Source organism: Delphinapterus leucas, chromosome 2 (genome assembly GCF_059928025.1).
Source record: "Delphinapterus leucas isolate spDelLeu-1000000601 "Yukka" chromosome 2, BTC_Dleu_Yukka2, whole genome shotgun sequence".
Lineage (NCBI taxonomy): Eukaryota > Metazoa > Chordata > Mammalia > Artiodactyla > Monodontidae > Delphinapterus > Delphinapterus leucas.
In genome coordinates this window covers 439,234-453,746 of record NC_143130.1, presented here as the reverse complement: position 1 = coordinate 453,746, position 14,513 = coordinate 439,234, and the positions used below count along the sequence as shown (strand labels likewise).

Below are 14,513 nucleotides of genomic sequence, written 5' to 3'. Positions count from 1 at the left end.
GAGAAAATGTTACTAAAAGTGGGGTCCGGCTGCTTGTCACTCAGAAGCCAATGAAGAGGCAACGTTGGTGGAAAGGAAAGTCTGCTTTATTTTGGATGCTGGTAACCGGATCGGGGGTGGGGGGAGGGGGGACCCCTGTCCAAGGGCCTACTCCCTCCCACACCCCCCTGACAATCAGGGGACAAGAGCTTTTATAGACGGAGAGAGGGGGCTCTGTGCAGAAACAGCACGGTCAGCTCTGACGGTCATCTTGACATTGGTCACGCAGTGGTCTGACCAGAGTCATCTTGATCGTTTAAGTACATTTAGTCTTTAGTTCCAGGGTCGGTTTGTTCCCATTTCTTGGAGGCCAGCTCTTGGAATTGTGGCAGCTTCTGTCATGGCTACAGTCAGGTCATCATGTGGTTAACTTCTCCCACCTGGTGGGGCTTCAGTACCTACAGGACAGCTCACAGGACATGGCTCAGAACAGCATCTATAGCCCTTGAAGAGGAACTAAAGGTCCTTGACTTTGCTTAATGACTAAACTATTTTTATTTAGTCTTGTTGGACTGTTTTCCTTTGTTTCTGCATTTTCTCCCTTCTCTGATTAGACTTATTCTTTGGCTAAAGTGTTTCCACAGACAAAAGGCAGGCTGAGAACATGGGGGGCAAGCACCATAGGGTCCTGCTCCGTTTCAAAGAGGTGGAAGCAAAGCAAGGAAGTGACTTGATTGGCCATAGCTTAAGTAGTTGCCTTATTTGGGAAAGCCTAGCTGGTGATTTGTGATTGGTTGTTTTTAAGTTGTATTTTCTCAGATTCAAGTGCATTGACTCTAGCTGAGGTTTTGCTTGGCTTATGAAGGCTACCAGGGCATTAGAACCACCTCACCTAATGGCCTCCTTGTTTAATTATGTTAACAATGCAAAACTCACACGGCGTGAGCTCCCCTAAAAGGCCCTGTTTCCTTGACTCAGAAGAGAGTAATTCTTTTTATTTATTTTTGGCTGCACTGGGTCTTCATTGCTGTGCGTGGGCTTTCTAGTTGCGGCGAGCGGGGGCTACTCTTCGTTGCGGTGCGCGGGCTTCTCATCACAGTGGCTTCTCTTGTTGCAGAGCATGGGCTCTAGGCACGCCGGCTTCAGTAGTTGTTGCACACGGGCTCAGTAGTTGTGGTCCATGGGCTTAGTTGCTCCTGGACCAGGGTTTGAACGCATGTCTCCTGCATTGGCAGGCAGATTCTTAACCACTGCACCACCAGGGAAGTCCAAGAATGGAGATTTTAAATGGGCATTGAAAAGAACAAGGAAGTGACCTAATTAGAGAGAGACATATTTAGATTGCTGGGCAGTGAGAGGATCCAGTTGGGGCCGGATTTACGATGGGTTCATTTGCCTTGTTGCACACATATTGTCTCCAGCAGGGCTCAGTTAGAGGTGAGGGCACAGGGAAGACAGAGTAGGTTATGGTTTTAATGGATGGATGTCATAAGGAGGCTTAAGAAACCGGTGTAAGGCCAGCAGGTCCGGGGAAGGGCCCAGGGAGCCAGACGGAACCCCCGCCAAGGAGGCTGATGCAACCGACCGGTCTTCCCGCTTCCCGAGGGGCGGAACCAACGGCTCTGAGGCTGATGCAACCGACACCTGACATTGCCACACACCCGAAAGATTACCAAAAGAGGGGGCTGCTTCACACAGCAAGCACCTCCCCTGCGTCCACCCCGATAAATTTTGTTCGCGCCCGCACCCGGGCGCGACTTCTCTGGCCCCTTTCTCTCGGGCCAGTGAACCTCGCCTGGGAGCGTTCCCAAATAAAGCTCATTTAAGCTCTCCTCCGTTTTTGGTGCCGTTCCTTACATTTGGTGCCGAAACGCGGGAGGGGTACCCAGCCCCACAAATTACCGTGGGGCCACCCCTCCCCACCCCCAGGGGACGACTGGGGACCTCTGCTCACCCACCCGATCCGGCAGAAGCGGGGTAAGTCCCTCCTTCGTTCCCCTTGACCCCCGGGGGCCCTACCCACCGGACTCCCTGTCCTTAACCGTGGCCGCGTCAGGGACTCCTCCGTCCTCCCTCCGAGCCTCGGGCGATTGTGGAGACGTCCCAACCGCCTGACTGCTCTCCGATCCGCCGTGACCAGAGATTGAGACCAGAGACGTCTCTCTCTTTCTCTGTTCACCCGGGGACAGACCGGAGGTCATGGGGACTTCAGAATCCAAACCAGATCCTAAGGCACCCCTGGGGTGTCTCCTGGCCCACTTTACAAAACTCGGCTTTTCTCAAGATCGCCGCCGCAGGCGGCTCGTATTCTATTCCACCGAGGCCTGGCCACGGTACCCTCTAGACAATCAATCTAAATGGCCTCCTGAAGGGACTTTCGATTTCAACATGCTCCGCGATTTAGATAACTACTGCCGCAGGACGGGTAAATGGTCCGAGGTCCCCCACGTCCAGGCCTTCTGGTATTTACGCTCCCGCCCTTCCCTCTGCGTCGATTGTTCCACTTCCCAGATCCTTCTTGCCAAACAGACATCTCCTACATCCAAGCCCCTAATTTCCTTTGACGATGACCCCTCTCCACTCGCCGACCCACCCGAATCTCTCGCCTCTCCCCCCTCCAGAGCTCCTCTCCAACCCCCACCCCTACCCTGGACCGGCCCCTCTCCCTCCCGAGCCCACCCCAACACCCCCCACCGCTCCCCCACTCCCCCCGGCAACCTCCCCCTTGGCCCCCCCTTCCCCCGCTTCCTCCCCCTCTGCCTCTCTCTCTTCGCCCCTCTCCTCACCAGTCAGCTCACACACCCGCTCACACCACCACGACTCCCAGGACCCAGACCTTCTCTGTCCCTTAAGAGAGGTGGCCGGAGCGGAAGCATTAGTTAGGGTTCACGTTCCCTTTTCCTTCCAAGATCTCTCTCAAATAGAAAAGCGATTAGGCTCCTTTTCTGCCGACTCCTCCCTCTACATCAAAGAATTTCGCTACCTCTCTCAAGCTTACGATCTAACCTGGCACGACATCTTTGTGATCCTATCTTCCACTCTGACCCCCGACGAGAGGGAACGAATTCAAACTGCTGCCCGAAACCACGCAGATCAGGTCCACCTCACTGATAACTATGCCCGTCGGAGCCACTGCCGTGCCTGGCACCGATCCGGGCTGGAGTTATCAGGACGGCCAAGACGGTCACCGCAAACGCGATCTAATGATCCAATGCCTCTTGGCTGGTATGCAGGCTGCCTCCCACAAGATTGTCAACTTCGGAAAGCTAAAAGAGATAACCCAAGAGCCCAATGAAAATCCAGCCGTTTTTCTCACCCGCCTTACAGAGGCCCTAACTCTCTACACCTGCTTGGACCCTGACACCCCCGCAGGCGCAACGGGCTTGGCCACCCACTTTATCACCCAATCAGCCCCTGATATCAGAAAAAAACTTAAGCGGGCAGAGGACGGCCCCCAGACTCCCATCCGAGACCTGGTAAAAAAGGCCTTTAAAGTCTACAATGCCCGTGAAGATTTGGCAGAGTCCAGCCGACAGGCCCGGATGCACCAAAAGGTGGCCCTCCAAACCCAAGCCCTCGTAACCGCCCCACGGCCAGCCATCTCCCATGGACAACATCCACGGGACCCGCCGAAGGCAGTCCCACCAGGGGCCTGCTTCAAGTGCGGAAAAGAGGGGCACTGGGCTCGCCAATGTCCCAATCCCCGGCCTCCTTCCAAGCCCTGCCCTGGCTGCGGGCTAACAGGCCATTGGAAGAGTGACTGCCCTACGGCCGGCCCTCCCTCGGCGCCTCCACGTGGAGGGCGGACCGACCTGACGGCTCCACCACTCAAACTCCTGGGATTGGCTGACGACTGACAACACCCAGACTCGAAGACCCCCATCACCCTCGCCGAGCCCAGGGTAATGCTACAGGTAGCGGGTAAGTCCATCTCATTCCTGGTGGACACGGGGGCTACCTATTTGGTCTTGCCTACATATTCTGGGCCAGTTTTTCCTTCCCAGATCTCGGTTATGGGCATCGATGGTAAGCCGTCCTTCCCGCTCCAGACCGGCCCCCTCTCATGTTACATTGAGAGGCTCCCTTTCACTCATTCTTTCTTAGTCATACCATCCTGCCCGGTTCCTCTGCTAGGTCGTGATGTTCTCTTCCAATTAGGGGCTTCTCTCCAACTTGCCAGGCTCGATCCTAAGGCCTCCTCCTCTCAACTCCTGCTCCCCCTCCTCAGTCTGGCAGTGGAACCCTCTCCCTCCTCTCTTCCTCCTCCCATCTCCCCCAACCGTATAGACCCCCAGGTCTGGGATAGATCAAAACCCATAATAGCGACACACCACCCCACGTCCTAATCCATCTAAAAGACGCCTCTAAGTTTCCATCCAGGCCCCAATTCCCCATCTCTGAGACTCATCTAAGGGGCTTGCAACCTATTATCACCAGACTCTTAGACCAGGGGCTCCTCGTCCCCACGGACTCTCCCTGCAACACCCCCATCCTGCCTGTCCGCAAGGCCTCAGGAGATTACCGCCTGGTCCAGGACCTTCGACTGATCAATGAGGTGATAATTCCCCTCCACCCAGTTGTGCTTCCCGCCAGCTCACTGGACGGTTCTTCCCCAGGGCTTCCGCGACAGCCCCCACCTCTTTGGCCAGGCTCTGGCACGGGACCTCGCTTCCTGCCCTCTCACCCCCAGTATAGTCCTCCAATACGTGGATGACCTCCTCCTCTGTAGCCCATCTCTCAGCCTCTCAAAACAACACACTCCTGACCTCCTCAATTATCTCGGCTCTCGCGGCTATCGGGTCTCTCCAGCCCAGGCCCAACTGTCTATACCCTCAGTAACCTACCTGGGAATCCACCTTACCCCCACAACAAAGAGCCTGACAGCTGACTGCACCCAGGCCATCCGCGACCTCCAACCTCCAGAGACAGCTGACCAGATTCTCTCCTTTCTGGGCCTAATAGGATTTTTCCGACACTGGATCCCTAACTTTGCTCTTCTTGCTAAGCCCCTATATTTAGCTGCTAAAGAAACCCCCCAAGGACCCCTTACCTCTCCCTCCACTGTTCGATGGGCCTTTCTCACCCTCAGAGACACCCTGATATCCTCCCCTCCCCTGTCTCTGCCTAACCCAGACCGTCCTTTCCACCTCTTTGTAGATGAACGGATCGGAATAGCTACTGGACTCCTTGCCCAACCCGTAGGGCCTTCCTATCGCCCCGTGGCTTACCTCTCCAAACAACTTGACCCAACCATTCAGGGACGGCAACCATGCCTCCGAGCTTTGGCAGCAGTAGCCGAGCTGACCAAACAAACACTCAAACTGACCCTGGCCCGCCCGCTGACGGTATTCTCCTCCCACCGACTGGCCGACCTCGTCGGCCATAAGTCTCTCTCTCTCGGGCCCCTCCCGCATCCAGGAATTCCACCTGCTGTTCATTGAAAACCCTGCTATCTCCCTCGACCTCTCCCCCCCGCCTAAACCCGGCCTCCCTCTTGCCTATCTCTGACACCGGGACCTCCCCTTCTCACTCCTGCCCCCAAGTTGTAGAGGCCCTCAGCCCGCCGAGGGAGGGACTCTTTGATACTTCACTGTTAAACCCGGACCGCACCCTCTTCATAGATGGCAGCTCAGCCCTCGGCCCCGACGGACGCTGCCGGGCGGCCTATGCGGTAGTAACCATCTCAACCATTATCAAGGCCAACCGCCTCCCACAAGGGACAACCTCTCAAAGGGCTGAAATGATCGCACTCATGCGGGCCCTTGACCTCTCTAAGGGCCAAATGGTCAATATCTATACAGATTCTAAATACGCCTTCCTGATTGCACACAGCCATTCAGCTCTTCGGAGGGAGTGCGGATTTTTGACCACCAAGGGCTCCCCGGTGGTCAACACCTCCCTCATCACAAAACTCCTGGAGGCCCTCCAGCTGCCCGAGGAGGTGGCAATCATCCACTGCAGGGGCCACCAGCCTCCCTCTAACCCAACAGCACAAAGTAACTCCAAGGCCGGCTCCGCGGCCCGCGAGCTCGCCAAAGAGGCCCCTCCAGCTCCGATCTTGTTCCTCACCACCTCAATCCGACCCGCATACGACCCCCACGAAGAGACAGCCCTACTATCCAAAGGGGGCCACCAGGCCGAAAAAGGATGGATTTTTATGGACAACAAAGTTGCCCTCCCTTCAGCCCAAGTGGCCAGCCTCCTAGCAGACATCAACAAGTCCCTACACATTGGCCCGAAGGCGATGTTCCATTTCCTAGATCCCCTCTTTTACATGCCTGGACTCAGAGATGCCATCTCAAAAACTCACGTGGCTTGCCAGACTTGCGCGTCCGTCTCTCCACAAGGAGGCCTACGGCCCCGAATCCCTGCTCACCAGATGCGCGGACACCAACCTGGCAAGGACTGGCAGACTGACTTCACCCACATGCCCCCCTGTAAACGCTTCCGGTATTTGCTCACTCTCGTTGACACCTTTTCAGGTTGGATCGAGGCCTTCCCAACGGCCCAAGAAACGGCAGACACGGTCGCCACCATCCTTCTCCAACATATCATCCCCCGGTTTGGCCTGCCGATCTCCATCCAGTCGGACAACGGACCCGCCTTCGTCTCTCAGGTGGTTCCTCCGCAGTCGCATACAAGAAGTCTCTCGGGTGGCGGTGAATCAGATGCTCCTCCACCCATATACCTTACTACCCACAGAACCCCCCGCTGCCGCCCTCCCCTAACCTCCGGACCGCTGGCCGCCCGACTCCCTTCCGGCGCCCCTGTACAGCAGGAAGTAGCCAGAGACCAAATGTCGCCCCATTACACCAAAGAAGTCGGGATGTAAGGCCAGCAGGTCCGGGGAAGGGCCCAGGGAGCCAGACGGAACCCCCGCCAAGGAGGCTGATACAACCGACCGGTCTTCCCGCTTCCCGAGGGGCGGAACCAATGGCTCTGAGGCTGATGCAACTGACACCCAACATAGCCACAACACCCGAAAGATTACCAAAAAAGGGGGCTGCTTCACACAGCAAGTGCCTCCCCTGCGTCCACCCCTATAAATTTTGTTCGCGCCTGCACCCGGGCGCGACTTCTCTGGCCCCTTTCTCTCGGGCCAGTGAACCTCGCCTGGGAGCGTTCCCAAATAAAGCTTGTTTAAGCTCTCCTCCGTTTTTGGTGCCGTTCCTTACAACTGGTAAGAGAATGAATGAAAAGATGGGCTGTAGAATCTAAACTGGTTATGGAGGAAGTGAAGACAGGAGATGGTTTAAGGAAAAGTACACAGGCCAGTGGACTAGAGGTCGTGATGAGAACAAACAAGTAAGTTCAGTGGCCAAGTCAGAAGAGCAGTAATTGTTATCAGAGAGTCTGGAGGTTGGACTGTTGAGAGTGATGAAAAATAAGAACCAGGGTGTGACCCTGGAAGTAGGGCTAAAGTGTGGTGCAAATCATTGACATGAGGAGGTCAAGAAACGGAGAGGCCAGACACCCTTCAACACCCCAGTGTGATCAAGGTCTCCTCTTGTACAACCTCCTAAACGTTTCACGTTTTGCGTTCTTATTTAAGTCATCAGTCTACCTGGAAGGGATGTTTATGTATGAGATTACCATTTTCATTTTCTTCTCTTTGGATAACCAGCTGTCCTTGGGCCATCTGTTGAATAGTTTAGTCCCTAAATATCCCTTGAACTCATTCCTTCCATGCTGTTCCCGATTCTGCTTTACTCAGTTCTTGTCACCTCTGTTCTGATGTGTTGCAGTTCCCACCAGTCCCCTCTCTCCACAGTCCTTATTCTATTAAGTTGCCATAAAATTTATCTTTCTAAAATACAAATATGACCATGTCACTCTCCTGATTAAAGTGCTTCAACAACTTCCTTTTCTTACTTGCAGAATAAAAGCCAAACTCCTAAGCCTGCCATATTTAAGATGTTTCACAATATTTTTCTTTACAATATTTCTTTCCTTATCAAGACATCCTCATTCTATGACATTATCCACATTTGTACTCAAAGGCTACTGTATGAAAAATGTTCAATTCAAATTACATTTTAAATCTTTCATCAGAACTATTAGTTAGAATTATAATTGATAGATTTAAAAAGTTCTAATTTATTTGATATTTATTTGGCATCTACCATGTATCAGGCACTGTATGATTTTATAAGATTCTTCCAGAGTTTACAGTCTAAACTAGGACAAAAAGCATTAATACAAGTCTGTGAAAAAGGGAAGAATACAAGTATAGCAACAGACATTTGAGTAAACAACTATGAGAGTTCTGATGAGGGAGAAATGGCATTTTGTTTGACAGAAATCAGTGGAGGCTTTGTAGAAAAGTTAGCTGGGTCATGAAAGGTGGATAACAGAGTCAGAGAAGGAGATGGGAGGGCATTTTAGGTAGAGTAATGGCACCAATCAAGGCAAAAGAAGTGGGGAAGCGTGACCTTGGACTACAGGATGGAACAGGAGAAAGATGAATGGCTAGAAAGGTAAACTGAGGCCAAAGCACAGAAATCCTTCAAGGACAGGTTAAGAGACTGGGCTCGAGTTAGCTGGCATTGGGAGTCAATGAAAGTCTCTGTTGAGGGACTGATGTAATGAGGTTGTGACACGATGGGGGAGCCTGGAATGCAGAGAGATTAAGCCCCGGAGGATGCACCAGCAGTCTAGGCATGATACGCCTGCTGGCTTGTCTCCGGAGGTGGAAGAGCCACAAAGGATGCAAGAGAAATTTCAAAGCAGAAATTTCGAGCAGTTAGATGACCAAAGAAAGGAGGTAGAAGCAGGTCTAGCTCAGCTCCATTAAGTAAAAAGGTAGAATTTCATGGGAAATTCCTGCATCTGATTAAGTACCATTTATATTTGCATTTGCCACAGTGGAATTTCTCGGCCTTTTTTTTTGGTGACTTAAAAAGCATTTCATATTTAACATCATTCTAACAGTCTAACTTTACCTGTTTAGATTAATGGTTTTATTCTTATTTCCCTTCTCCCCCTGCTCCTCCGTGTGTGGCAGCTCCTACTGCGTATGGTGGGGTCACCCGACCAGGACCTCCAGGAAGCCGCAGCTGGCTGTATATCCAACATTCGCAGGTTGGCTCTTGCTACAGAAAAGGCGAGATACAATTGAACGGACATTATAGCTACCAAGTGTTACACGACACAGGCCATGTCACTCCCAGGGCCAGGAGGCCTCAACTGGGAAACATTTCATAGCAAATCCTTTACAAACAGATGTCTGAAAACACAGGAATTTAGAAATGCAAAGGATGCTGTTCATCCAAAAATTGTATGGGTGTTTTTGTTCTATTTTAGGGATACGCCATGTAATGACATGTAAAAGCCAATATATTTGTGATAATTTTCCAGGAATTTGAGAATATATGTATACAGCTTGTGTGTGTGTATATCTATATCTATATATAGATATATCGGCGATGCTTTTGTATTTGTGGTGATTTTAATAAAGATATGACCTTCCCGTTGTGCATTTTTTAGAGTCATTCATGAATGTCTTTAGAATTCCCTTTCTGTTAAACCAATCTAACTGTCTTGACACTATGGTTTTGTTTGTTTGATCGCCTGCAACCCACGGGAGAGCTCTGAGGAGATGTGCTGATTTCACAAACTGTTATGGAATAGAATTCAGAGTTAAGCAGCTGGGCTGAGAGAGAGAGCATCCCGAGGTCATTCCAAGTTTCTCCGAAAACTATCAAACATCTGAGAAGACAACGTATAACTGTCACTGTACCAGATAATGCAAATCACAAAAACAAGCAATGAGTGAGATTTTCACTTTTGGATTTCCAAAGTATAAACAATTAGATGTTTTATTTCCCTCACAGGATTCACCAACACTTTTACTGAAAGAATTAGTTTATGCTGATTTAAGGATAATATTACTTCACAGAAAATTGCTTTGAATTTCTGAACTTGTTTTCAGCACAAACAATACTTCTTAAAAAGTGGCTACAAAGGATGAATGGCACTTTATCAGGTTATAGAAACATTAGAAGCCACTTAAAAGAATCACATATGTAACCCTGGTGTGCTGCAATGTTTGGGAACTAACCGTCCCCAGCGTCTAAAGCTAGCTAGGAAAACAGCTTTTTATGTGTCCACTCAGGAGACCGACCATCTCACTTAATGCTTTAGAGAGCAGGCAAGGTTTTATTGAAAAACATTAAGTACTGGGTACGTTCTTCATAATTTGGAGAAGATCATAAACTTAATTGAATTAAATGTAAATAATCTGTATGAAATGAAAAACCTGTACAGGATGAAAATTATACCAGTGATAGATTCTCCAATAAAAAGGTAAGGCATTTCTGATGTTTTCTGGTGTTTTGCAAAACACCAATTCATCTTCACTGCTTTTCAAAGGAGGTTATAAAAGAGGATAATAGAAACGAGGAAATGGTATCAATGCTAACAAAGAATAGAATTTAAATAATAGTGTAAATCCTTTAGCTTTCAACAGTAGTTATTTCTCATGTTAAAGTCACTGGTTGGCTGTGTTCTACTAACATTAAAAACATCTAGAAATCATGGATCATGACAGCTATAGAAAATTAATAAGTGTATTATTGTTACACTATTATTAAAGGAAGCTTTCACCGTCATCTTAAGATTTTTAAATATTCTTGGAATTAGTGGGTCCCGAAAGTGGAGGGAAGCAGCAGCACAAAGAACCGGAGGAACGGTTGAGAAGGATGTTCCTTTACCACATGCGAGCTTGGGGCTCTTGTCTGCATGATCACTAAATGCATAAAAGAAGGGCAAAGTACCATTTTAAAGGAAACTAAGCTTGTGGAAACAGATACAGTAAGCTAACATGAAAATCATCTTGTGTATTTCTAAGAATTCTTTCTTTTAATTCTTGAGTACCAGGAATGCAGTAGCTTTAAAGTAAACAAAAGAGAACCTGAATTTCAAGGTCAATTTTTGGCTGTGTGTGTGTGCGTGCGAAATGGCGTAACAGAAAATTCCGACCTTACTAGAGAAATGTCAAAGGCAGTGAGTGTAAGCACCCAGAGATGTCAGAGAGCAAACATGCCGAGGAGCACACTATTTCTTTGCTACTCCATGCAAAGAGACCAACTTTTCTCTCTCCATGGGACAGCACTTACTTTTTTTTTTGCCGTAGTTTTTGTATAAGATGCTTTGTTTTATAGTTGTTTTCTGCTTTAAAGCTGACAACATTAATTCTAAGTTTTCAGCGACAAAGTTCTTTTTTAGGTTTTATTCTTCCCCAGGACATCCTGGGAATCCAATATGTTCCTCATGATAGCTGGCTATTTCAGTCTGAAAGGAGTTTAAGGTGGAAGGAATTTTAAACAGATACTCTTTGATCTTCTACTGTCTTTAGCTTGGAAAGTTTCCTTTTAGAAATCCTGGTCACCATCATTCTGCTGTTTGTAGTCACTATCATTTTGCCTCTCAGGATGACTTGTGTGAAAATAGTTTTTTTTAAAACTTCTCTAGGTTCTGAAAGTGAGTGGAAGGTTAGACGTCTTAGGGAATGACATTGCAAATCCTATTACTTTGATAGATTTTGGAATTACCACTATGTATCTCTAAGGCATTTGCATGGACCTGAAAGTCAATGGTTCAAACTATTTGGAAAATTTATTTCCACTTAGGAAAATGAGAAATTCAGTTGTTGATAAACAGACAGCCATCTAACAAGATTAGGTTAAAAATAATAAAGTTCACAGTCCAAATAATTGAAGGTGTGTAATCACATTCCATAAAAGACAAGAATGGAATAGGCTATATCCATTCTTATAATTCAGTGAAAACAGTAAGGACACCCACTTATTTAAGAACCTCACTGCCTCAAATGCATTAAATGCCCAAAAAACACCTATGTTCCTCCTGTACTTAAGTGTAAAAAGTGGGATTCTCTTCCTCAGTGAGAAAGGAGTAGAAAGAGAACAACATTTTATATGACGCTACCTAATGCTGTCACTGTATTAGGTACTTCCTACTTGTGATCTCATTTAAAATACAGGAGAATTGGTAAAACCAGCTAATCTCGTATCATACTAGGGTCTATCTACGTGGGCATGGTTATTCTGCAAGGACAATTTGGCAACGCACACCAGAAGCTTTTTAATTTTTTGTGCCCTTTGGATTATGCCCAAGGGTTTATGTACAAGGGTGTTCACCACATCATTATTTATAATGGTAAAAATGTTAGGGAAAAAATTGGTTAATTTAATTACGGTGCAACCTCACCATGAAAACATGTTGTAGAATAATAGTTAATGACATAGAAAGCTTTTTGCAAGACATTGTTAAATTGGAAAGCAGGTTCTGAAACAATGTATACAGTGTGATCACATTTTTAAAATTATATACATGTAGCTAGTCACAATGAAAGAAGATGCGACTTATACACACCATGCTGTGATTAGTCAAAGAAGTGATTATTTCTGAATGGTGGAGTAAGAATGATTTTTGTTGTCTCTTTTGCTCATCTGTGTTTTCTAAACTATTTTACAATAAACATGAATTACCTTTTTTTTTAATAAAAACACTCCCAGTGAATTTTACTTTTTTATTCTTTGGAAACTTCTAAGGCAGACGTTCTTCCTCATACTAACTTTAAAAGAGAGATCCTCAGTTTACAAATGGGAGACACGACCCATACATAAATTTTTTTTTTGACAAAAGAATGGTCGCTTCAACATCTAAAACACTATAATATACTTTAACCTACAAAATGCACATCTGTAATACCTTCCAACTAAAACTAATAGTACAGTATACCTGAAGCGTGCTGAAATGGCCCGTAAGTAAATTCTGGAAATTTTCTTTTGTCTAAGCAGCTGCATTCTATTCCAAGAGCACCAAAAGCAGACAAATGAAATCACTCAAAGTCACTGACAGATTGCTTTTCACACACTGTTGTTTTGAAAAGAATGATTTTGATCCATTCATTTGTTTATTGTTGTAGATGCCTAAGACAAACAATATAGGGATTTACTGTTCCTTTATATATTTTGCCTGAATTCGTCTAATAGAAATACACTTCCAACCAATAAATAAATATAGTACAGTTTCACAGACTTCTGTTCTCCTTTAAAGCATCGTGTTTTTCTCCTTTGTGCTCTTTATTTTTCTGCTCTGTTACATTAATTTCCCCTCATTCCAGCAATTGTTTTCCTTCTTTTTTTCCTCCATTTTACTTTCCGTGTCTCCAGCTTCTGCTCCCATTTTCTCTGATAAATGGTTGTTACACTTTCTGGCTCTTAAAATGCCTTATGCTTTCATTTCCATAAATGCAAGATGTTAAGTTAATATTTCAATGTTTCTGATGCACAGCTCTCATGGCTGACTTGAAATCATGTAACAGATGGAATCCTTATACTCCCAATCCATTTTTTTCAAAATTTCAAGTAAAAGTAATTATTCTTTATTTGCATCTATCAAGACAAAAGGGAGCTTTTCTTTTGCCAGTTCATGCCACCCTGATTCATTAGTTGATAAAAGACATCCTTTGCAGAGTACATAATTGGCCCATGATGTTTGGAGTTAAGACTTGTCATTTCAGTTTAGATTTATGTCCTAATTTATTTTCATGATTGAAAGGTATATTAGTGTATACCAGCATGGTTCATACATATTCAGAATCTACAGCTGGTTAGCTTGCTCATAAAGAAAGACTGTATATCAAAAGCGAGTTCAGACAAGACAGTGTGGATAGTTAAATGCAAATCCTATTTCATTATTGGAAGAAAACTGACCTTTGTCAATAGATTAGTTACATTATCAGTTACAAACCTAAATCCACAATGGTAAGGCAAGTAATGTAAATAAGTGAAAAGAGCTGGATTAAAAATAATAATAATGCTGAGACAATTGCCAATTGACCTTTATCCTCCATGTCTGGGAGACAGAAGGGAGTGGTGGAGACTGTGGAGAAGTGGAGAGTGCAGACAAATTACTACTCATCTCTAGCTAACTGTAGCCAGATCTTATCATTTTTCAAGAGAAATTCAGATTTTTATAGGCAATCACCCAAATTTTAAGTATTGGCAATTTCATTGCCATAGCAGAATACAACAGACTGGGTGGCTTAAACAACACACAGTGCTAGAGGCTGGAAGTCTAAGACCAAGGGGCTGACAGGTTGGTTTATGATGAGACCTCTTTCCTGGCTTGCAGACAGACACCTTCTTGCCGTGTGCTCACAAAGAGATTTATCTCTGGTGTCTTTTCCTCCTACAAGGACACTAGTCCTATGGAATCAGGGCCCCACCCTTATACGTCATTTAATTTTACTTATCTCTTTCATAGGCCTATCTATCTCCAAATATTGTCACATTGAGGGTTAGGGCTTCAACATATGAATTTGGGGGTGGGGGATGCAGTCCATAACAGTAACCATGCAGAAAAATCAAAAGGACCCTGTGAGCCAGATATGGCCTTCAGCTCATCAGTCTGCAATGTCATCACCTTCATCTATTAGAATGAGAGTTTAAGTCCTGACATTAACATCCCTAAAGATGCCTGGAGCTAATCAATAGAAAAGCAAGGAA

The 14,513-nt window shown here is 46.6% G+C and overlaps 1 protein-coding gene across 4 annotated transcripts in view; it reads left to right on the top strand.

Annotated features, from left to right (window-relative positions):
* Positions 1–14,303, top strand: part of ODAD2 (outer dynein arm docking complex subunit 2) — a 200,514-nt gene extending 186,211 nt beyond the window's left edge. For all 4 annotated transcript variants that reach the window (XM_022580690.3, XM_089906303.1, XM_089906304.1 and 1 more), the window contains one exon: positions 8,984–14,303. In XM_022580690.3, the coding sequence (XP_022436398.2) occupies positions 8,984–9,097 (114 nt within the window). In that variant the 3' untranslated portion in view covers positions 9,098–14,303. The remainder of the gene's footprint in view (positions 1–8,983) is intronic.
* The last annotated feature ends 210 nt before the right edge of the window (positions 14,304–14,513 follow it).